We start from the raw sequence: 22,711 nt of genomic DNA on the forward strand, positions 1-22,711 counted from the left end.
AACAAGCTTGAGGAGATAATTATATATAAATACTCGTGTGGATGTAAGTTAAGGGGTATGAGATAATTGTTCCCACACTATAACTTTTTTTTTACTTGTACATATTTTATATTTCCCCCCCATAAAAAAACAGTTGTTGCCTCCATGAGATAAGTTTTTAAATGAATGTAAAAGTTATAAGAAATAAAAGAGTGGGTAAATTAATATTAATTTTATCATTTTATCCTTTTAATTTGTACGGTTTCGATCTTTTAATAATAGACACATACAATAAGTTTTTTTTTTTAAAGAAAAACACATGCAATAAGTTAGTAACACAAATACATGTATTAACTCAATTGTAATTTATAGATCAGGTAATTTGGAATTTTTTTAGATTATGTATTTCATGAAAAGCTTGCAATGTCTTTCTTTTTTGTAAAATTATTACATATTATTTTCTTGTCAATTAAAAAAAAATTATAATTCACACAGTAAATACTTTCGGGAAAAGACTCATTTTTTCCCCCTAGAAATCAAAGATAGATATAATAAGTTTGCAACGAGCACTGATCTTTTTTGACATGGAGCTTGTAGTGACTAAAGTCACAGAACCGTTGATTGGTTTTATTTTGGATAAGCAAAAGAGGCATAGAAGAAGGATATCGGTGGGGGGATGACTTTTTGAGAATTGAAATGTTCATGGAGCAAAGGACATTTTTTCTCGTGTATCGTCTTACACGTGCAAAAATATTCTCTTCCTTTTAAAATTTGATTCGACTTGGACTAAACTAAGAGAAGGAAGTTGTTTATCGCACAAGTCTTCCTATCCTTACCTTTACCTCAACGCTTAATTCACTTGAGAACATCATTACAAACGGGGAAGGCAATAATCTCTTGATGCCCCCGATTTGCATTCCTTAACCTAAAACAGCACTGAAAAACTGAAGCATCACTTAAGTTCAAAGTCTATAAGCATAAGCAGCCTTAAGTGAACCTCAATGCACAAAATTAAGTATTCTAATTTCAGTTGAGCAGGGGAAAGGTGGGTTACTTTTCCAATTTCTATAAATGAAATTTGAAACCAGATTGTGCATTGTGTGGTTCAAATTCTAGCGGACAGAAAATTTGATTTAAATACATAATCCCATGCCTGCTTGGCATCAATTTGTCTCACCACACACATTTTAATGCACTTAAATCTCAAAAGATTAATTTGATTACACATTCCTCAAAATTAATTCTATTTTCCTTTAAAATAAACAGACCTAAAATCACTTTGACACTTGGAATGCCCATATCTCAACATGGTTAATTCAGAAGGCAATTACAAAACAAATTCAATCATGAATACAAATACACTTTCAGCTGTACATTGCAAAATCAGTGTACCGAATCTTTATGCACATGTGGATCCGTTCTAAGTCATTGTTAACTCCGTGAAGAGCGAAATATCCGTCTAATAATGGCAACTTTAGGGACGGGAGTAATTTGCTGTGAGATTACTTTTCCAATAGTTGGTAATCTAAAAGTAAGTACCACCTTCTTTTCCAACACATTCACCACCACTGACTCGGTCTCTGCTGAAAAAATCAGTAACATGTGGTACAAGAGCTAGTAAGAGAAAGTAACGAAAAACCATTAAAATTGCATCTCAAAATTCATCAAATAGGAAGCATTACTGATTGTTTCGGTTTAAAAGGTGAAATCTACATAGTTAAATTGGTCCTATACTAGCTATAATTTTCTGATGATACAAGTAAGCAAACCACCGTGAAGGTATAATAAAAGAAAAATGTTACTTCCACACCGTTTTTAACACTTAATTTGAGAAGAAAAAAAGAGTTTCGAAATGTGCACCTCTCTTATTTTATTATCCAAAAAGAAAAAAAAAGCTGGAATAAAGATGATACTTAAATAACATTCTTTATGATATTATTTTGAAATGCTAATTTTACGAACATAAGTTTTTTAATTTTTAGGTAAATTCTGCTTGACTAAAAGATAAAACTTAGAACGGTTTTGTTCTTTTCTGTGTCTATTGTAATGAAGAGGCCAAGAGGGTTAAGATATTAGCCCACCAAAAGAAGGTAAGTTCAGACTACCTAAAAGATGACGGGTAAAAAGTTACGATCTCCATTCCATAACACACGCAGACCTAGTAACATTTAATGGGCGTAAAATTATTTTTGGTTACATTAATGGATGTAAAATAGTACTATTGTATTTAAATTAAAATATTTTTATTTAATATGTCTCATCATTACTTGTAATAAATTATCCCTATATCAATTGTTAAATAGGAATATAAATAGAAAAGGAAATTAATGAAACTTCAAATATGTAAACCAAGTGATTAAAATGTTCAAAAATTATCCGAATTCAATCATTAACAAAAATAATTCTTAGTTAAATTTAACTTATTTTTGGCTCAAACTCTGAATTAGTTAAGACCCATTTTTTTTTTATGAACCCAAAGATTAAGACAAAAAAATAATATAAACATGCCTAATTGTAGTGTGTGTTGGGGATGGTATGGAGGTTTCAAAAAGAAAAGGACCAAAAGTAGAGTGGTTTAGTACAAAGTACAGCTATAAATAAGTGTTCCCCAGTTTTGCAGCCAAAACACAAGCTACCTTAATCAAAAGTGGCAACAAAAACAGTATGGGCCAACTGCGCTTTTCCTCTCTAACCTCTTCATAGGGGAGAAGCTAGCTAGTGATCGTGTAATTCTGAATTTTACAATCATGTGCAATCATTTGCAACATACTAACCTCAACAAAACAGACTTTGATCTCTTATATCTCTATAGAGCTCCAAAACCAATCAATGAACAATGTTTGAATTTCACAATCATGCATGTGCAACATACTAATCCACGCTCGGTGTAAAATAGAGGCTTACCATTCATCTTAGTAAGAATGTCAGCAACCCTCTTCTGGCACTTCTCACATTGCATATCAGCAGAAAGAACAACTTGCTGAACCTGTTCCCAGCACAAGAACCAAACCATCATACACAAATTCATGGCCAATCTCAAAACTGAAAGTAGAATAAGGTGTCCACAGTACCACTGGCAGGGACAAAGACTCCATAGATGCAAGAGTAGTCCTGGTAAGAGGAAAGTCCTTTGAGAGTTTTAGGCTAACTTTCTGTAGCTCCTTTTTGGAACCATCTTCAAAAGCCATAACAACATTAACTTAGTAGAGCTTATGTATGTCTAATAAGCTTGCAGGCTCAATCTCATCCTGCAGAAATGATCTATGACTATGAAAATCACTTTCTACGTTGATCACAACCACTTGGGATGCTTATTTTTGGTGGGCAGAAAATGGAGAAAGCATGAACAGCGAAGGAAAGTGAAAAAGGTTAGGTTTTATGCCTATGTTAACGGAGATTATTCTTTCACTTATGCACTGGACCTGGCCCCACATATAGTGCTTGGTTGATTTTGTTTTCAAGTTTGCTTAGTAAAGCCGGCACTAAATTAATTGAATGGATCAACTACACTGATGGTGCGCTTGGTTGACTTGTGCCTTGGCTTAATCCAATAGGAAGAGTGAAGCTGTAGTGTAGACTAATTAAAGGGCTTTAAGATGAGAAATTATTACATAGGCTAAAATCTCTACTTATTCATAGTTCCCACCAATCTTTATATAGTATTTAAAAGCAAGTTTTTCAACCTTCATATGCTAAAATTAGCTAAAATCACAATAATCTCATATTATATAATAATTTCTCAAATAAGAGTGACAGTTTTGTAGATAATTATAAAAAAGGATTAATAAAATTTGATTATACATCATTGAGATTAATCAAAAACGTGATAATTCTAGACCATATAATAATTTGTCTGTGTGGAAAAGTAAAGACGGGGTAGATGTTGAGTATTTATTATTTAACCTACCATGGTAACATAGTTATTATTATCCAAAAGATTACAAGCATTGGATTCATTAGGTCCTCGTGTATAACTAAAGTCAAATTGGTTCCAGCAGGGTCCATTTCAGGGTTAGCATGGATTGACGTTCTAGTATTCTACTTTCAAAAGTCATGTAGTCTAAACGATCAAACTCAACACGCCAAAGGAAAAACAGTGACTGATCTATGTATGAACAGAACTTGTATTATCTTGTTTGAGTATTTAAACATTTATGCTTTTATGCTGGGCGTCTCGAACAATCGATTGAGATGATTTGGACTAACGATATAATTGTTTTGAGGAGAAAACATTGCCACTAATTATAATTGTTATTTAAACTTGATTAATCTTTTAGGTACAGAAACATGATTAAACCTGATGAAATTTAGTACCCTCATTTCAATCAATCATCACAGTCACCTAAAGGAATCCTTAAACCAAAAAGAAAAGGCGAAATCATGAAACATTTTAGGACAATTATAATTTGTATCGAACAGAAATGGTCAAACGTTTTGCTTTAATAAAAAAGTTATTCTCTAGTATTATATATATACGTGTTTTAATCTTTTTCACTAACAAATATCTATAAAGTACACATTTTTTTAAAAATATATATAACTAGAATTTATATCCAAATATTGAATATAACATATACCGTATATAACTGCGAATACCTACGGTCTACAGGGAATAAAAAGCATCCGAATGCCTTTCAAGGTTCATCCTATTTTGTCTAATAATAAACCCATAACAGAATTTTTTAAACATTAATTCATAATCATAAAAAAATTCCATTACCACAAATCAGTGAAAATTCTTTCTACTTTTGTATTCCATTTCTTTTAAAGGCAGTTTAGCTTATTTGACGAATGCATTAAAAGAAAAGAGCTTATTTGACGAGTGGGACGTTATCTCAAAGAATTTCAAATACTTATCTAATTTTCTTTATGTTCTTCCACGAGAATCGCCTTCCATGGGTGGTGAAATTTTTCTGAGGAATTATATTATTGGAGCAAGTTTTAAATTATGTTGAAACATTTTCAATGACAAGAATACCAGAAACTATTCTGCGTTAAAGCTAGCATTCCACTACGACTAAAACGGTTTTCAGTACAAATACTTGAGGCCATTTTTATTAGTATACTTTTGATCCAACGAAATTAAACTGTTAATATAAATACTGTGATCTTTATATTTATAAAGTTAACATAAATATTGTGATCATTGGATTTATAAAATTAGCACATGGATGAGTCACACTGTCACAGTTTGATATTCGAATTCCATAGTCACCTAACGTTCAATTGCCGTGGAGCCTCTGATCTTTAGGCAGGAATGGCGAAATATTTTAGAAATTAGGTGTGGGAGATGTGACCTGGAGCGGAACTGGGCCAATTCAGTGGAGGAAAACCTCAACCTAATTGGGCCAATTCAAAACACACCATTTTTATGGAGAATGACTTTAGACTTTTTAAGGGAAGGCCTTCCACTAACGATTTTGGTGTTGATTTAATTATGTAATATTCAAAATTTCCAATTTAATAGCAACTTATAAAGCAAAATGATGATTTGTTTTTGTGTTCCCATCCGCAATCCTTCTTAAAAGAATCTTATTACATCAAACATAATCCAATTATGTACATCATTATGTAGAAATGCTAAGAGATACAATGAAACATTTTTTTATTTGACTTGTGAATAGTAAAGAGAGACAATCGATGGACAATGATAAATAATGGGCTCTTTGACTTAGAATGACATGTTAAATAATACACTCAATTGAGTATTTTATATTAGATCGACTTTGTTATGGGAAAACTTTTTCTTAGAATAATTTTATTATTAGTTTTATAATTTACTCCAGTCTTGTGTAAAAACATTAATTGTTTGATATGATATTAATTGCTTGATATGATAAACAAAACTTTTATAAGAAAAAATGGGCCAAATGGCCTAAACTAGAGGGCTCACGATTTTTACATTTTTTTTCCTCCTTTCACTTCTCGATTTTTATTTTAAACGACTTGAACACATGCCCTTCTCTCCTCCCTTTTTATAAACGCCTTCCCATCCCCTTCTCTTGTCTCCCATTTTTACAGCCCAAACCCCCTTTTCTCCTCTTTTTTTCACTTGATCTATCTCATTGGTGTTGTCTTCCTTTTTGTTTTTCTCTTCCCATCCTTTTTTTCCTCTTCGTCTAGGGGAGTTTGTCTTAATTGTCTATTTTGTTTTTTTTATTCTCATCTTTGCATTCCGTGATACATTAATACAGAATAAAAATTTATTTTCGTTCGTGTATCTAAAAAAATACATTTTTTTAAATTAGTTAAAATTTATTGAAAATTATAATATTAAAAGAAAAAATAATTAAATATAATATGAGAATCAATCAATTTTAACTAATTAAAAAGAATGTGTTGATATATATATATATATATATATATATATATATATATATATTAACTTGTTTATTTAACAATCTATTCATTTTGTGTTAAACATTTATTCATTTTAATTATTAAAAACTAAAAAAAATCTCCCCAACGAGCCTTAAACTTACAGTATTTAACCACCTCTATTATTTATCATTAAATTATAATGTGAAATGTTATTTTTTTTCTTTTTTATACTACATGTATCCTTTCATGCAAGCAATTTTGTCTAAGTATGACAAGATTAGTTAAACTGAAATAAATAGTGTCAATTGATCAAGATGTTTGATGTATATGGTGAAATATTATTTGATAATATTTTATCAATTTCGTGTTAAAATTTACTTAATCTCACAAAATTGTATTTATTTAGCAATATTTTAATTTTAATTGCAAAATTGACAATATTTGAAACTCAATCAAAATACACTGATAATATTAATTTTTTATATATTTATTATATTGTTATCCTTCATGGTATTATATTTTTTGGATTACGATAATATCGATGTGAAATATTTAATATCTTACTTTTTAAATTACATTTTTTTTTATAAAATTCCAACTCAAAATCTTATTTAATGAATAAGTCTAATATTTGTTGAACTAATTATTTATTAGTATTATTATCTTGTTTAATGAATATGTAGCTAGTTTTTTTTGCTATTGAATATGTAGCAAGACATCTTGTTTTTTTCTTTGGTCGATATGTACGAAGTTAGCAAGATTTAAATAAAATGGCAAGTGGGCCTGTTGATCCATATCAGGGCGAGAAGAAGAGAGTGAGTGAAGAAGCATTATTTCCACTTGACTTGGGTGTCTCCGCCTTTCTCTTCTCAAATCAAATCAATGAGCATGGCTTCTCTCCCCAATTCCCCCGCTCTTTCATTCTCCTCATCTCTCTCCACCACCGCCAATCTCCTCCCATGTCGCCGCTTCACCGCATTCCCCCGCCGCCGCGCCTCTTCATTCTCCGTGCAAGCTAAGATCCGCGAAATCTTCATGCCCGCACTCAGCTCCACCATGACCGAGGGCAAAATCGTCTCCTGGATCAAATCCGAGGGCGACATGCTCTCCAAGGGCGACAGCGTTGTCGTCGTCGAATCCGACAAGGCCGACATGGACGTCGAGACCTTCTACGATGGCATCCTCGCTGCCATCGTCGTCGCCGACGGCGAAACTGCCCCCGTCGGAGCCCCCATCGGTTTGCTCGCCGATTCTCCCGAAGAAGTCGCCGAAGCCAAAGCCAAAGCCGCCAAATCCGTTCCCTCTGGCTCTCCCGCCCCCGCCTCTCCCTCCGACCCTTCTCCGGCGACTCCTCCGCCACCTCCTCCGCCGGCCAAGTCTGTTTCAGAAGGTCCGGCGAAGATCGTGGCCACGCCTCAGGCTAAGAAGCTCGCAAAGCAGCACAAGGTCGACATTGCAACGGTCGCCGGGACCGGTCCGTTCGGTAGGATTACTCCGGCGGACGTGGAGGCCGCCGCCGGAATCGCGCCGTCAAAGAGAAATGTGGCTCCGGCGGCGATTCCTGCTCCGGCGACTCCAGCTCCTCCATCGAAAGCTGCTTCTGGTTCTGCTGCACCGGCTCCGATTCCGGGTTCTAGTGTTGTTCCCTTCACTACTATGCAATCTGCGGTGGCGAAGAACATGATGGAGAGTCTATCTGTGCCTACGTTCAGGGTGGGGTACCCTGTGACTACTGATGCGTTGGATGCCCTGTATGAGAAGGTATGAATGTGATTATGACTATGAGGCATTGTTTTGTTTGTGATGACTATAACATGAGGCTCTATTTGATGATGTGTTCTTTCTGTTTGTTTATTAGGTGAAACCAAAGGGTGTGACAATGACGGCTATTTTGGCTAAGGCTGCTGCAATGGCACTTGTTCAGCACCCGGTTGTCAATGCCACCTGCAAAGACGGCAAGAATTTCGTGTATAACGGTAACATCAATGTTGCTGTTGCTGTGGCAATTAATGGTGGTTTGATCACCCCTGTTCTTCAGGATGCGGATAAGGTCAGTGGCTTGACTATCCTGAAGCAATATTATGGTGATTCATGTCTAATTTTCTGTGCCATACTCCAACTATTTGATCTATCTTTATCTGAGTCCAATGGTATCTTGCGAGCAATCCATGTAGCTGACCTCTCCTGATTGTTGTTTTTGTCTAATTTGTTATTTGATTGGGTACTTGTTTCTTGTTGTGACAGTTGGACTTGTATCTATTGTCCCAAAAATGGAAGGAGCTAGTGGAAAAAGCTCGTGCAAAGCAGTTGCAACCTCATGAGTATAATTCAGGTGTCTTTATGAATTGTGATTGTTGTTTGTTATTAGCAAAAAAAAATTTCGTTGAACTTGGGTGTTTTAATTTTGACCCAAATTTAATTGTGCCTGCTACAGGAACTTTCACGCTTTCCAATTTGGGTATGTTTGGAGTTGACAGGTTTGATGCCATACTTCCACCAGGCCAGGTTAGTGATGATTTCTGGGACTTTGAAGTCTTGATTTGAGAGATGTTGTGGCTCATTGTGTGGCAATTTGAACGTTTTATCTGGGGGTTCAACTTTGCCCTTTATTTCCAGGGTGCTATCATGGCTGTTGGCGCATCAAAGCCTACTGTTCTGGCTGATAAAGATGGATTCTTCAGCGTGAAGAATAAAATGCTGGTGAGTTACTTGTCATAGCTTATAACTACTTTTATTTGTTTGTGCACATATGCTTTAGAACAATGGACAGAATTCAGGTGAATACAGACTCTTTTTTGTGGAAATAGATCCTTTTAGCAAAGCACCAGAGTCATCATATGTAGCAATTAGGCATAAACCTTAGATTGCATTTGCATGGTGTTATACTGCATAACGATATTTTTCTGAAAGTTTAATTTGTCAGGGCATAGCCTAAACTTTGAGCATCTGCATGGGGCTGTGCTGCATGATTATATTTTTCTGAAGAGTTAGTGCAATGGGTATAAGATTTGATTTTAGAGTGTGGTGTTATGCTTCAAGAATATATTTTTCTTAAGAATTAATTCAATGGTTTGTCTCAAATCTTGACCATAATGTTATTTATTTATCATTTTTAAAATTATTTGCTGTATTACTGTCATGATCAAGAAAAACCTCTAATGAGTCCATCCTCTGAAGTCTCCATTTCTTGAAATTTTGGTTGCTGCAACTTTTACCCTGTAAAATGGATTTTTTTGTCCTTTCAAAGACTTCATTCTTATCTGGCTTGGAATGTGTAGTTCTCTCCTGAAGAAAGTATCATCTAGATTCTAGACTTTCCACTCTTGGTCTTGTATTCTAAATCAAGGTAGGTGTGACAAGAATTTTTTAGATAGTTCAATTGATTCCTAGTGGCTAAGGTGCATCTTGAACTACTATATAGCCAGTTTATAGTTTATTTGCCATCTTCCTCTATTAGAAAAGAAAGTAGACAGAGAGAAAAAGAACTCAAATAGAAACTTGAAATCTAGAACTCAAATAGAGAACGTTTGTGGCTAAGGTGCAACTTGAACTACTATAATAACAAAATCTAGATTTTATTTTTGTTATTAGTATTTATCATTGTTTCTCAGTCAATCGATATTGTTACAGAGAGATCCTTTATATATAGCAGAAGGTAAAGGCCTGAATCAGAAATAGTTAGAGACAGAAAGCACTAGGTGCAGACTCAGCACTACTTCCCTGTCTGGTAGAGATGAGAGAAATAGGATGGATGGAAATAAAAAGGATAAGTGGAAATAGGTGGGAAATAAAGTACAAATTAAAGGTGTTTGGTTGAAGAGAAAGAAATAGAGAAAATATGAGAGAGGTAGATAGATGAGTGCAAATAGGTGAGAAATAATGCAAAGGATCCCACTAATTTTAAAATTACTTCTCCTCTAAATCTTCTCCACCAAACAATCCAAATAATTTCCATTATCCTTTTCCCCAATTTCTTCTCCACCAAACAGATGCTGCACCTACTTGTATGATTGCCAACTGTCAACAGTTGGTTAACAGATAGAGAAGATAGGCTAGCTACAATACAACACCAGCTACTAAACTAAATACTGTGTATTGTTCTCTTAATAGCTCCCCCCTCAAACTCGGTCTCTAGGAAAATTCATGATTGCCCAGAACTCAGTTTGGTACATAGATCACAAAATCTGGTGAGAGTCTTGTTAAGTAGGTCTGCCAGCTTCCTGAGAGATAAATGTCCCTGGCGAACCATGCCAACGGGAATGGACAAAATAGAATGTCAGCGATGGCGTTAAGGTGGAAGAGAGCATAGGAAAGATGGATGATATTGTCATTTAATTAAAATATAAAACAAACAATATTTTCTTTTTTGGAGAATAAAACAGATAATTAATGAATATATATACATTACTAGCTGTGCGGTGTGAGGGAGGAAAGGTGCAGTGTAGTTGTGCTTGAAGTGTTCATGAAGAAACGATTATGGGGACGTTTAGTAGTGGAAAAGTTTTTAATTTTCTGGTGATTTTAATTTGGGAATCTTGGTTTCTATATTTGGTATCTATTTTAAAAAAGAGAAGTGATACACGTATAACAATTTGTAGAATACTTTATACAACATAATCTTTTATCCACCCTTTCATTTATTACATTTTAAATTCAAATTTATATTTCTTTTCTCTCTTTCTCTCTCTCTCTTAGATGTATATTTGGTTGTACAACTATAATTTCTCTTTAAAAAATAAAATTCCCAGGAAATAAATTTCCCGAGAATGTTTTTTAGCTAGGTTTCCCAAAAATTGTTGCATGGGAGAGGTGAGAATCTAATTTTTTCAGAGTTAAAAAACATTTTTACTATGGTAAGAATATCATGCTATTCTTATTAGATTATTTAATGTGATAAATAATTAAAATAACTATTATAAATATCACATTATTTTTATTCTCTATAAACTTGTATAAATATTTCCAAGAATATTTATGATTAACCAAATAGATTTTATGCATCCCTAAGTATTATGATTTCCAAGATTCATGACTCTTGGAAATCATGATTTACATTTTAAATTCAAATTTATATTTCTTTTCTCTCTTTCTCTCTCTCTCTTAGATGTATATTTGGTTGTACAACTATAATTTCTCTTTAAAAAATAAAATTCCCAGGAAATAAATTTCCCGAGAATGTTTTTTAGCTAGGTTTCCCAAAAATTGTTGCATGGGAGAGGTGAGAATCTAATTTTTTCAGAGTTAAAAAACATTTTTACTATGGTAAGAATATCATGCTATTCTTATTAGATTATTTAATGTGATAAATAATTAAAATAACTATTATAAATATCACATTATTTTTATTCTCTATAAACTTGTATAAATATTTCCAAGAATATTTATGATTAACCAAATAGATTTTATGCATCCCTAAGTATTATGATTTCCAAGATTCATGACTCTTGGAAATCATGATTTTTGGACATAATTTTTTTTTTTAATACCAAACACCTCTTGTGTTTTTAGGTGTGGTTTGGTTGTGAGGAGAGAAAAGAAGAGAATGGAAAAGAGTAAATAGAATAGAAATATATAAGATATAATGAGAAGAGATTTTGTTGAGGTGAAATAGAAGAGAAATTTTTAAATTAAAGTTAGCTAGTACTTAGTAGATAAGAAAAGAAAAAAAAAATAATTTGATCTTAGATAAAGATGAAATGAACAGTGGCAGTATTTCTCTGCTTTCCATCTAGGTGCAACCAAACCACGCACACATCCCAACATCCGCTCATTTCTTTGCTCTTCCATCCTTCCCTCTCAATTTAACCCCAACCAAACCACCCCTTAATCTGGAGAAGACTGTGTTTATTTTATTATTTAAAAATAAGAAAAAGAATAATACAATATATAAATATTATTTCTAGATTATTAACCGTAAGATAATATGGAAGTCATGTTAGATGTGATTGATTGAAGCAGAGTGAATTTGAAAGACTACTGTTGCAGTTTCAGAATTTGAAAGACAAAGACAGCTGAATTTAAAAATATGGATATCCGTGTAGAGGACATGCCTATAAATCTATAACCACTAGAACTGGCAATATAGGCTTTGGCCCATGGATGATGGGACAATCCTACCCAGGCCCTATTTTTTACCCTGTTTTGAAATAGCCCATTTGAAACAGCATCCAATTGCACAAGGCTCTTACCTAGTGGGTCAAACAATGTATTAATAGAAGTTCAAATCCTTCAAGGAAATTGTCATCTTGTCCCTGCACATCATTTGAAAAGGTTTATGTTTTCTTTATTTTCTCTGCCTTACTTTTCATCCTATCACTGGATGAATACAGCAAATAATTTTCATAAAATTTTGTTGAATTTTTATCCTACTCCTACCTGGGAAGGATGGGAAAGTTGTTGTGAGTCTATCAAAACGTGAGTTTGTTAACGAGTTTTATCCTACTCCTACCTGTTTTTTTTTGTCCAAGATTTACAAGTGTTTCTAAGTATTCGACATTTGTGTTATTTTCACCATTGAGAATATGGAAGAAACAATGTTTTACTTTCTACCCTTTTACCTCTAAAAAATGCATGGTTGCACTATCATATTTAGTGTCTTTTTGTTTTGAAGTTGGATAGAATTGATTTTGAACCATTTAAATGTAATTAGAATTTGTGCAGTGAGAGGAATATGTATTCTAGAATTAGAACAAACCGATCCTAAATTTTTTGTAAATTTACGACATCCCAATGATCACATGCATCACTTTGTTGAAAAAAGGATATAGAACATTTGTCTAGTCTTCAACTTGCATATGATCATATGATGGAGAGATGGATATGATCATAGGACTCTTGATTAATGTATGTCATTGACTTCTCTTAGGAAGCACAAAAGGACAAATATACGTTTCAGATATAACTTTGTCTGTTATAGTTAGGAGTTAGGACCATATATGGAATCAGAATTGTTTTTAAAAGATCTCTAATCGAATTAATTGGGTCTAAACCCTAAACTTCCTTTTTCAGGTGAATGTAACAGCTGATCATCGAATTATTTATGGGGCTGACTTGGCCGCTTTCCTCCAGACATTCTCGAAAATCATTGAAAACCCAGAAAGCCTGACATTGTAGTCATTCTGTACTTCCAACATAAAATTATCTCCACCACTGGATCACGACTCGATAATGTTTGTTTAGAAGCTATTTGACTCAATGCCGAACATTTTGTGATTTTTTTCCCTCAACTTTCATTGTTTTATCTTTTAGGAGCTATCCTGAGGACCAATGATAGATTTTTTGACAGGGAGAAACAGCTTTAAAATTGTTTACAGTGAGGGATGTTCTAAACGGCAATTATTTTGAGAATCTACATGTAAGCAATAAGCGGTTTTAACTTTTAAATGTTGGATTTTTCAGTAAAAAATTACTTTTTACTCCTTGATTTGGTATTGGGTTCTCAGCTCTTTTTTTTCCCTCATCAGGCCATGCACTAGAAGATAAATAAAAATGAAAGATGTTGTGTAACATTGAATTTCGCACATTAATTTTTGTTTCATGACTTGACTAACTCAATTATAATTTATTGTTTTATTACCATAAATTCTGGTTTTGGAGCTTAGTGTAAATAGAGAAATGATGTGTAAGAAGGTTAAGTACTGGCAATAATTTACATTACACACTCACCAAAAGTCATAAATGATAAGTCGTCAAGGTTAAGGTTTTGTTTGGAAAGAAAATAAGAAAAATCAAAATCAAATTATATACTCAACTTATGGAATAAGTTTGATTCGTTTTACTTTTAGCTTCTTCATTTTATTTGTTTATGAAAAAATTATACCAGTACGACCTAAAGTCCAAGGCACAATTCCGGAAACCGTGGTAGGGCATCATGTTCCAGTATGAACTGAATGCCTTGTGTCAACCTTTTGTTATTTGCATTTTGGGAAATCTTTTTGTTTCAAACCATAGATGAGCAAAAAGCATTCTTAAATACAATAATATATATCAATTCAACCCGCCAATAAAACCCACATATTCTGTAATTTGATATTAGGTAATATACTAATAATGTATAGAATGTCTTGCATCCGCCTTTCATTACTAATACTCAGAAAATCAAATATCACGATTTCTGTCATTCAAAACAAATTATGTACATGTATATACAGGAATACAAAATTATAAACCAATGGAACTGAAAATTTTACATGCATTTCGTTAGAAATTTAGTACAAACCTATTCGGTTGTTTTGTGCATCTCCCTAACATAATTACATCTTATATATAGTACAAAAATCGAAGCATGAGTATTAAGGTTGCTGATATACAATGGAACCACAGTACTGCCTTCTAACAAACAGAAAAGACATTCAACTTCTTAGATTTTCTCGTTTTTTCCTTTTTATAAATTCACCAGTCCAACGTAATATTTCGAGCAAGGTACAGTTTATCAATGTATTCTATAATTGGAAGCGAGGCAGCAATGTACCTTCTCATCTTCTTGTCAGCTGATTGCTCTGCAAAAACATTAAGATAATGTTGTAAGATGGACTGATGCAAGAAAATCATATCTAAATAATAAGATCGGCCAATTTACTAAAGGTTAAAATCTTTCGTTAAAAAAATTGAAAAGATGAGAATATCTAGATCGGGCAATTTATTTATACATTAATTTGTTTAATAAGATCGGACAATTTTCTTTGATCACACCGAAATTGATGTAAATACATGTCTGGCAAAATTGAAAAGAATTAAATAAAGATACAAAGAAAAAGGTAAGTTGTTTTATATATAATTTGTCTTTATTGGTCTATTAGTTGATAAACCTATTTAGAAATAGAACATACTTATTTGAAAACTTTAATATAACAAATCAAGTCAAACTTTAAAAAAGACTAGATAAGGTCCAAAAAAAAGTCTAAAACAAGTAACAAAACAAATTTGGGTCTTAAATTTAATACGTCAGAACTATTTAAGCAAAATTTTGTTTGACCCAGCCTATTTTCATCCTTAATATCTATATAAACACATCATTTGTTTGATTCTACAAACTTTAATAAGCCCTCCACCGAGCAAAATTAAACAATGTAAGTTACCTGTTTCATTGAGCTTCATCAAAAGTTGATCTCTCGTTGGAAGTGTATACATCCCAGCATATACAGCTGTTCTTACTGCCCATGTGTGATATGGGGCACAAACTTGTCCGTAAGCGGTTGAAGCCACTTCTTTTAGAGAACTATCACTGAAAATGTCAAAAAATAACAAATCAGATGTCATCACTACCCATAAGGCACTTAAATTAATCAGATGTGATAAGAAAGTAAACGATAGAATTATGGAACAGAGGTCCAACGCAGCTGAAACTTAACAGACAGGAAAATAGTTCTCTTTTGCTATTTATATCACATGGAAAATTGCATCATATCTGATTTGTTATAAACAAAAAAGGTTTCTTACTCAGTTGACAAAAGTTGTTCGAATATAGCTCTGACAAGATCAAGACCCTGCCGAACTCTACGCAGATTACGTGAAAAACTTCCGGATGTTTTCACTGTGTCACTGGCGACATCAAGGTTAAGAATATCCGGTAGAGTGGAACATGTCTTTGATGCTTCCAATAGTCCATGTAGCTGACCATATCAACATCATATATTCATACCATTAGAACAGGGTTAGAAATTCAAAATAGAGAGCCCAGAAAACATAGTGAAATTTTTGGGAAGTAAAGCAATGCCCTGAATACTAGACAGGAATTGGGTGAAGGAAAAGTAACTCTGAATAAACTAAAGATCAATAAAACAACCAGCATGATGAAGTGTCATAAAACCGTGCATAGAAGCTTTAAGGATAATATATCTAAAGCCTTGTATATTGGGTGGCATTAACTTCAGTATCAAAGTATACACAACCACTCATTATTCAACATGAAACCTACTTACGCCAAATTTAAATACATATACGAGTTAACTAATTCAATTAGTAACAACTGAGTAGAAGATGGAGTCAAGTTTAGTAATACCACAACATCTGACTTACTTCGTGTACATTAACACGTTTGGTAGCAAACTTAATCTGAGGCTCACTATTCAATCGCTTATACAGAATCCAATTTCAACAAGATGTCACAAATTTCAAATTGGAAAGAATTAAAAAAAAAAATCAAAGATAAATATGATTTTGATTGCAAGGAGCAACTGGAGGAATTATAGATTTTAAAGAAAATGGAAATAACTGTGTAATCATAATTGTTTATTGCCCGTCCGTACGAGCCCTCCAATTTCAAACTTCTTGTTTAAATTTTCCACTTGCACCACCAAAACAAAAATTTACTTGTACATAAGAAATTGAGATCTGGAAATTCAATTCCTCTAAAGTGAGAAATTCATTTTAAAATATAAAATGAAAAGATTTTTCTTTTAGTTTCCTATAAGTATATTCCTTTCAAGTAAATCTTGTTTAATGCATAATCAGCTACTAAACATTTCAATCCCACGTTGTGAACAACTAACTCTTTTCCAGCAAATCCAATCCCCATTGATAAAGAAAAAGTTATAGTTACGGATTAAGAAAAACAAGGACAAAATGCAATGATATTCCGCGTGGTTTCAAATTCTTCGAAACTCACAAGATATCATGAGAATCAAGAAGTGCTAGCGTAAATTTTTGAAAAAGAAAAAAAATGATTAAAATTTAAAGAACAACACAATTTGATATATGCTTGTATCTACTTAATCACAATTTGAAGAAAATAAATTAGAAGTTAGAATGATAGAAACTGAGATAATCAGAATTCTGCGGTAAAAGAAAGAAAAAACCTTGGCGACGTATTCCAATTCAGCGAATTTGAAAGCGAGACCGAGAGAACGGAAGAGAACGGAGACGAGAGACGCAGCCTGGCAGAAAGTGTCCAAGCGAATCTCGTTGGCGTTGTTCCTCTTGGAAAGTTCCTCAAACGTCTCTGCTATGGCCGAAAGAGGTTGCTGTATAACCACGCGCTCATCCATCTCGGGCATCCTTCACCACAATCTTCTTCTTTCGTGCGATTCCTTTAAAATCAAATTTTCAGAATATTATTGGCAAAAACGCGTGTGGAGGCAGTTATAGAATAGGCTTTTGTATTGCGTGGGAACGTTCCCTAAAAATGCGCTGTGCCTAAGGTTCCAAATTCTATAACGATTCAACCTTCCCGCCTTTTACATTACGTCCTTGTCACGCTATTAACTTTCCAATTGGGCCCATAGCCCAGCCCATTAACCATGCTTATATTCTGGGAAATTCTATTTCCATCTCTTTACATATTTTTAGATTCTGGAAATTATTTTAAACAAAAAGGATTTCAAAGAGAAAGATAAAAAGAAAGTACAAAAAGAATTAAACTTTAAAATTAATTTAATTACACTTAAACTGTAACAGTTTTTTATGGTCACTTAATGGTAGATTATAATGTAGGATTGTTGAATTGTGTATGTTTAATTTAAAAATCATATAAAATACGTGATCATTTCTCAAACAAAATTTTATTTCCTACGAAAAACAGGACCTGCGCCTTTTCCTCGTTTGAAGCTGGAATACTGATCTTACTTCATACGTTAGGAGCATCACTAAATTTGTGGGTGCAGATTAAGATTATCACATGCTATCTTACAGTGCATATTTTAATATCTATTTATCATTTGAAAATTACAGCGAATACAGCGTTCTGTAGTTATGATGCTCATGTCTTATTTTCGGAATCCATACGTCATATTGGACATTCAATTACCAATAGAAACCAACTTAATTAGTTAATCAAGTTACATAAGTTATTGTAAACTCTAGTACATTCAATTAATTTTAGTCAAAGTGAATATGACTAAGTAGCAAAAGCAAAAGATTGACAACACACGTGGAAAAAGACTTGAGTTCCATTTCTACAATATCATGTTTTCATAAATGATTTTTAAAACTATAAATGAGCTACTGCTACCAAAAACTGTTTTTAAAAACTAGTCTTGTCAAAACAAGTTTAATGCGCTTCTATTTTTAAAAACAGAAAACTATTTTACATAGAACTGACAGCAAAAAGTCAATATATTTCCAAAAGGAAGAACTGAACCCTGAACATTAAACCAGTAATGCAAGGCAAACAACTATGTATATGAATACTAAGAAACCCTCGACGGGCTGGAAATGATAAATACAAGGGCAATAATATGGAGGAGACTAAAACATCCCTTATCCACTTGAGATTTGACATTATCAAGCATTACCTCATTAAACATAGAGTGTAACAAAGACCCATCGAGAGAAAAAGATGACAAGAAATAATTTGGCAAATTCAAAAGTAGATCTATTGTTCCTCGAACTCATGCATGTGATCTAAAAGGTAGTTGGCAGCCAATTCCTCATTTTTGTTGCAAGCGAAGTACACCTCCAATACGATTGCACGATCAAAACCCATTGCTTCAAGCTGGGGTTAAAAACAAAACATTGCAACACAAAGAAATTATTATAAATTACAGAGGAGCTAGTTAACAAGTTAACCCCTGGTGTTCCTCCGAAACAGTAAGGGTCTATCCAAAAATACTCACTAAAGAAGTCATAAACTCATTTTTAAAACAATAAGCATGATGTTTCTGAGGAATTGGGAGCAGGGCCAAATTTGATCTAATTAAGCTTAATGCCTGCTTTAGAAATGTGTAATGCTAATACTACAACTATCATTATTCTTGACAGACTGGTCAATATGTGTAAATTATGTATCACATCCTACCACAGAACCATGATACATATAGTGGCAAAGCACTAGGTAGATGTATCATTTAATGCTTGAGCAAGAAAACATCTAAATGAAACCGGTGTTTTCATAGTCCTAAAATACTTACAAGAAAAAATCTATCATTTAATGCTATATATTAGCCAAGAAGTCAAACTTACACGTTCAATTGCTTGGCGCTCCTCAGGGGTGACAGTTACTGCTTGTGGCATTCCAGAAGCCATCTGCCCCAATATATTCCTGAGGCACATTAACAGTAAAAATAAGCCAGTGGACATAGGCTGATAGGTGTAAAAAGGATAACAAGAAATCCCCCTCCCACCTCCCCCCCCACACACATGCACAAAATATTAGCAAAGAACAGAAAAAGATGATCCCTTACCCTTCGCCACCTTCAGCAGGTTCATTTATCAAGCGAAGGAAGTCAGCTTGATGGTCTCGAATCAATCTCATAAGATGGGGATTTTGCTTGCCAAGCTCTTGTAGCATTGGCTGCAGTAGCAGGAACAAAAATCAGGGAACCCTGAAGAAGATAATATAGGATACCATGATAAACTAAGGCAAAGAAGAAAACCTGCAATATTTGTGGATTAGCCTGCACCATAGCTCGCAAGGCTTGGAACTGAAATGCAAATGAACAAAATTGAAAAGTCTATTTAAAACGCATCTATGATGTTAGAAATTCGGTGTAAATGCAGAGAAAGATAATGATTACTTGTTGACTGTTGCGTAAAAAGTCCAATGAACCAGCACCAGCAGCACCAGAACCCACATTAGGGAGACCCTGTTACACACAAAGTTAAGTGTATCACCCAAAAAAAAGGTTTCATTCTCTCTTCAATAATAAACAATGTAATAGCTACCTGGGGAAAAAGGTCTAAAGGATTAGCGTTAGGTCCAGCTGAGGTAACTGCAGCAGGTTGTGCTGTTTGTGGAGCATCAGCAGGAGGATTTGTAGGTTGAGCACTTACAGGCGCCCGGGCTACAAGTGGAGCTTCAGCTTGCTCAGGGATACCCTAATATTTATGAAAGATATTTAAGTTGAGAAAAATAAAGAATCAAAATATCACATAAGACAAAAAACCAACTATCCAAACATAAACCTCCACCCAAATAACTATGACGCCAAACTGATTTGAAAAAAAAAAAAACTGAAATATATTGCAGATAAAAATCATTAAGCAAGGAATTTAACTTCTAAAATCCACATACTGTATACAAATATTCAACAGCTCTCTCAGGGTTGTTGTAGGCAGCTCGAAGAGCACGGACAACAGTATCCCTGTCCCAGCTCCCTCCACCCATATCAAGAATTTGCTGAATTGTTCCCTCCAAGTTGCTTCCAGCAACCAGATTGGACGCAGCCTGCCCATAGATATCAGACCCTTCCCTGGTTCAAAAAAGTCTCTTTTAACAACAAAATTTAAAAGGAAAAATCAACCAAGTTGGAGTGTTTTTCCATCTTTCAGGATACACAATTAACAGGTATTTTAAACTCCACTTACCAAACATCGCAGGAAACAAAATACTTACACAGCAGTTCCTGAAGATATAGGAGCAGGAGCTGGGGCTGGAGCTGGAGAAGGTGAAGATACAGGTGCAGTAACAGATGCAGGCCTGTCAAATTGAAAGAAAGCTTTAGATACCATACAATACATTTCAAAATGGACGGAACTGAAATTTAACAAAACAAATCAAGAAAATCCTGTGATGAATATGTCACTCACAGTGCCCCAGTTGCAGCAGGAGCAGGAGCTTGAGGCGCTACTGACACTGGAGGGGTTGAAGCGGGAACTGTACTTGTCTGTGGAGCCTGCAATGAATACATAATTGTTAGATAACTTTACATAACCCTTAAGATGGATTAAGCTTTTGTCTTACCATATCCCAAAAAAGGGAAAAGCCAAAATGATAGTAACATTAAAAATATTCATAACATGGCAAACTGTTCTCACCTTGGTTGATAATGCAGTTGAAGTAGTAGATCCTTCACCAGATGTGCTCTTACTCTAACATATTTTAAGCACGTAATTCTAATTAAGTGCAGAATAAATGAATATAATTGCAAAACAGTAGTTCATAAAATTTAAACAACATAATATATGAAACAAAATAATGGAATATATTTTGATAACTTAAAAAGCCAATGTGTAGTAGTTTTTAAAAAAGAGAAGAAAATTTTACCTTTGATAGCATAATTACAATGAAAGTATTTTCGGCTACTTTATTCTCCTCCAAGGTAGTAGCATCCCTAAGAACTTTCCCTTGATGAATTAGCATTTGCTGTGCAGCAGGATAGACATCTGCACCCTGAACAGTTTCTATATTTTTTTTCACTTCAGAAACCTGAAAAGAATAGCCACAATGACAACAAATGTAACAGACTGATTATTGAAGTTCAGGAAAACCAGAGGATGACAGAAACAAATCACGAAATCCACATGATTAAAGGATGAAGCATTGACACATTTGTTGAAATAAAAACTCCGAATTTGGGTCATATAAAGCACTTAGACATGCAACCTTCAAAAAGACAAAAAGTACAGATTTCGTTGTCAAGACAGTGCCAATTCTGATAAACCAGTGATAACATGGTTATTGATCCAACTGTAGCAGTACATAAACTCAGATAAACTAAATTGTTGAAATTCCCATGAATACGAATAGCAATCAGAATTTAGAACTAGTATCTAGCCCAGATTTCTTCTTATAGCACAAACTGGTTTGATATTCCTATGAAGTAATGCTCCAAACAGTGTAATGTGGAACTTATTCACTATCATATGCCAAGAATCCCAAACCTCCGAAAACAGAATTCCCACTAATAATTATAATCCAGAGGAGCAGCAGCAAACACTTTGCCATTAGTTCCCACAAGCAATGAATCGGAAGATTAAATTTATTTAAAAGAAAAAACTATCTAGCCAGAGAATGTTCAGACGAGAATAATATAGTTCATTCATTCGCTCCACACCAAATCAGTCATCAATTTGAAAATCCAAATTTAAAATTTAATCCAAATTGTAATCAAAATTCAATAACAATTCGAACAAGCGAAACACCAAACAAACCCTAATTAACACTCAAATTCAGGGCTCTTGGAAGGAGGAGAAACTTCCGAGACAATCCAATTCGCTACATGAAGAAAATAAGAAAATAAGAAAATTTGGAACGAAAGCCAATCGGAAGAAGTTTCGAGGGACAAACCGTGTCTTGCGGCGTCACTTCGATTTCGAAGTGAGTGCCTTTGAGAGTCTTAACGAAAACCTTCATATTCGTCACCGCTATAGCAATTCGGCGCCACGAGTAGCGTCGGAATTCACGCCGGCAGGGTCAAGTTCCACCGATCCGAAGAAGACCCTAACGACGACGTAGCGAAGAAAGGAACGAAAGAAAGAGTGAGGCGAAGTGTGAAATAAAAGGAGATATACCCGAAATATGCTAATTTTATGTTGCCAGTAGTTGAGTGATGAGTCTCACGCGCGTTTGGGAGAGTGATGGGACGCGCGGCTTCGATGGGATTTTTATGGCCACGTGGACGGTGGAGATGAAGGGACGTTAACGTGGGTAGGAATTGAAGTGGAGAGTTAGCTAGATTTGTGTGTCTGACATGGCGGCCGGTGTTTATCTATCCTGCTCTTCAAAGTTGAAATCTTTTTTATCAATTTTTTGGAT

General features: G+C 34.1%; 4 protein-coding genes across 6 annotated transcripts; 1 reads left to right on the forward strand and 3 right to left on the reverse strand.

Moving 5' to 3' along the window:
• Positions 1 to 459: 459 nt before the first annotated feature.
• LOC102659685 (uncharacterized) lies at positions 460 to 3,413 on the reverse strand. 2 transcript variants are annotated; one of them, XM_006605833.4, is made up of 3 exons: positions 3,051 to 3,413; positions 2,884 to 2,965; positions 460 to 1,559 (listed from the first exon to the last, which is right to left on the reverse strand). In XM_006605833.4, the coding sequence occupies exons 1-3, from the start codon at positions 3,165 to 3,167 to the stop codon at positions 1,411 to 1,413; spliced, it is 348 nt and encodes a 115-aa protein (XP_006605896.1). In that variant the 5' UTR covers positions 3,168 to 3,413; the 3' UTR covers positions 460 to 1,410. The 2 variants fall into 2 exon arrangements, with proteins under 2 accessions (XP_006605896.1, XP_006605895.1); XM_006605832.4 differs by having other exon boundaries at positions 465 to 1,562; positions 3,051 to 3,404.
• Positions 3,414 to 7,070: 3,657 nt separating this feature from the next.
• On the forward strand, positions 7,071 to 13,721 carry LOC100813087 (dihydrolipoyllysine-residue acetyltransferase component 4 of pyruvate dehydrogenase complex, chloroplastic). Of its 2 annotated transcripts, XM_003555845.4 has the most exons (6): positions 7,071 to 8,061; positions 8,159 to 8,350; positions 8,545 to 8,632; positions 8,735 to 8,805; positions 8,917 to 9,000; positions 13,309 to 13,721. In XM_003555845.4, exons 1-6 carry the CDS (start codon positions 7,183 to 7,185, stop codon positions 13,411 to 13,413), a joined length of 1,419 nt encoding a protein of 472 aa, XP_003555893.1. In that variant the 5' UTR covers positions 7,071 to 7,182; the 3' UTR covers positions 13,414 to 13,721. The 2 variants fall into 2 exon arrangements, with proteins under 2 accessions (XP_003555893.1, XP_006605897.1); XM_006605834.4 differs by having other exon boundaries at positions 7,078 to 8,061; positions 8,545 to 8,805.
• Positions 13,722 to 14,463: 742 nt separating this feature from the next.
• Positions 14,464 to 17,304, reverse strand: LOC100813626 (glycolipid transfer protein domain-containing protein 1-like). Its single transcript, NM_001253021.2, has 4 exons — positions 17,097 to 17,304; positions 15,739 to 15,911; positions 15,378 to 15,523; positions 14,464 to 14,798 (listed from the first exon to the last, which is right to left on the reverse strand). The coding sequence occupies exons 1-4, from the start codon at positions 17,292 to 17,294 to the stop codon at positions 14,692 to 14,694; spliced, it is 624 nt and encodes a 207-aa protein (NP_001239950.1). The 5' UTR covers positions 17,295 to 17,304; the 3' UTR covers positions 14,464 to 14,691.
• A 1,170-nt stretch (positions 17,305 to 18,474) lies between these two features.
• On the reverse strand, positions 18,475 to 22,456 carry LOC100814162 (ubiquitin receptor RAD23c). Its single transcript, XM_003555847.5, has 12 exons — positions 22,244 to 22,456; positions 21,221 to 21,382; positions 20,992 to 21,045; positions 20,764 to 20,849; positions 20,570 to 20,653; positions 20,249 to 20,426; positions 19,900 to 20,052; positions 19,752 to 19,820; positions 19,611 to 19,658; positions 19,419 to 19,528; positions 19,198 to 19,276; positions 18,475 to 18,730 (listed from the first exon to the last, which is right to left on the reverse strand). The coding sequence occupies exons 1-12, from the start codon at positions 22,307 to 22,309 to the stop codon at positions 18,611 to 18,613; spliced, it is 1,209 nt and encodes a 402-aa protein (XP_003555895.1). The 5' UTR covers positions 22,310 to 22,456; the 3' UTR covers positions 18,475 to 18,610.
• Positions 22,457 to 22,711: the final 255 nt, after the last annotated feature.

The sequence above is a fragment of the Glycine max genome, chromosome 20 (genome assembly GCF_000004515.6).
Source record: "Glycine max cultivar Williams 82 chromosome 20, Glycine_max_v4.0, whole genome shotgun sequence".
Taxonomy (NCBI): Eukaryota; Viridiplantae; Streptophyta; class Magnoliopsida; order Fabales; family Fabaceae; genus Glycine; species Glycine max.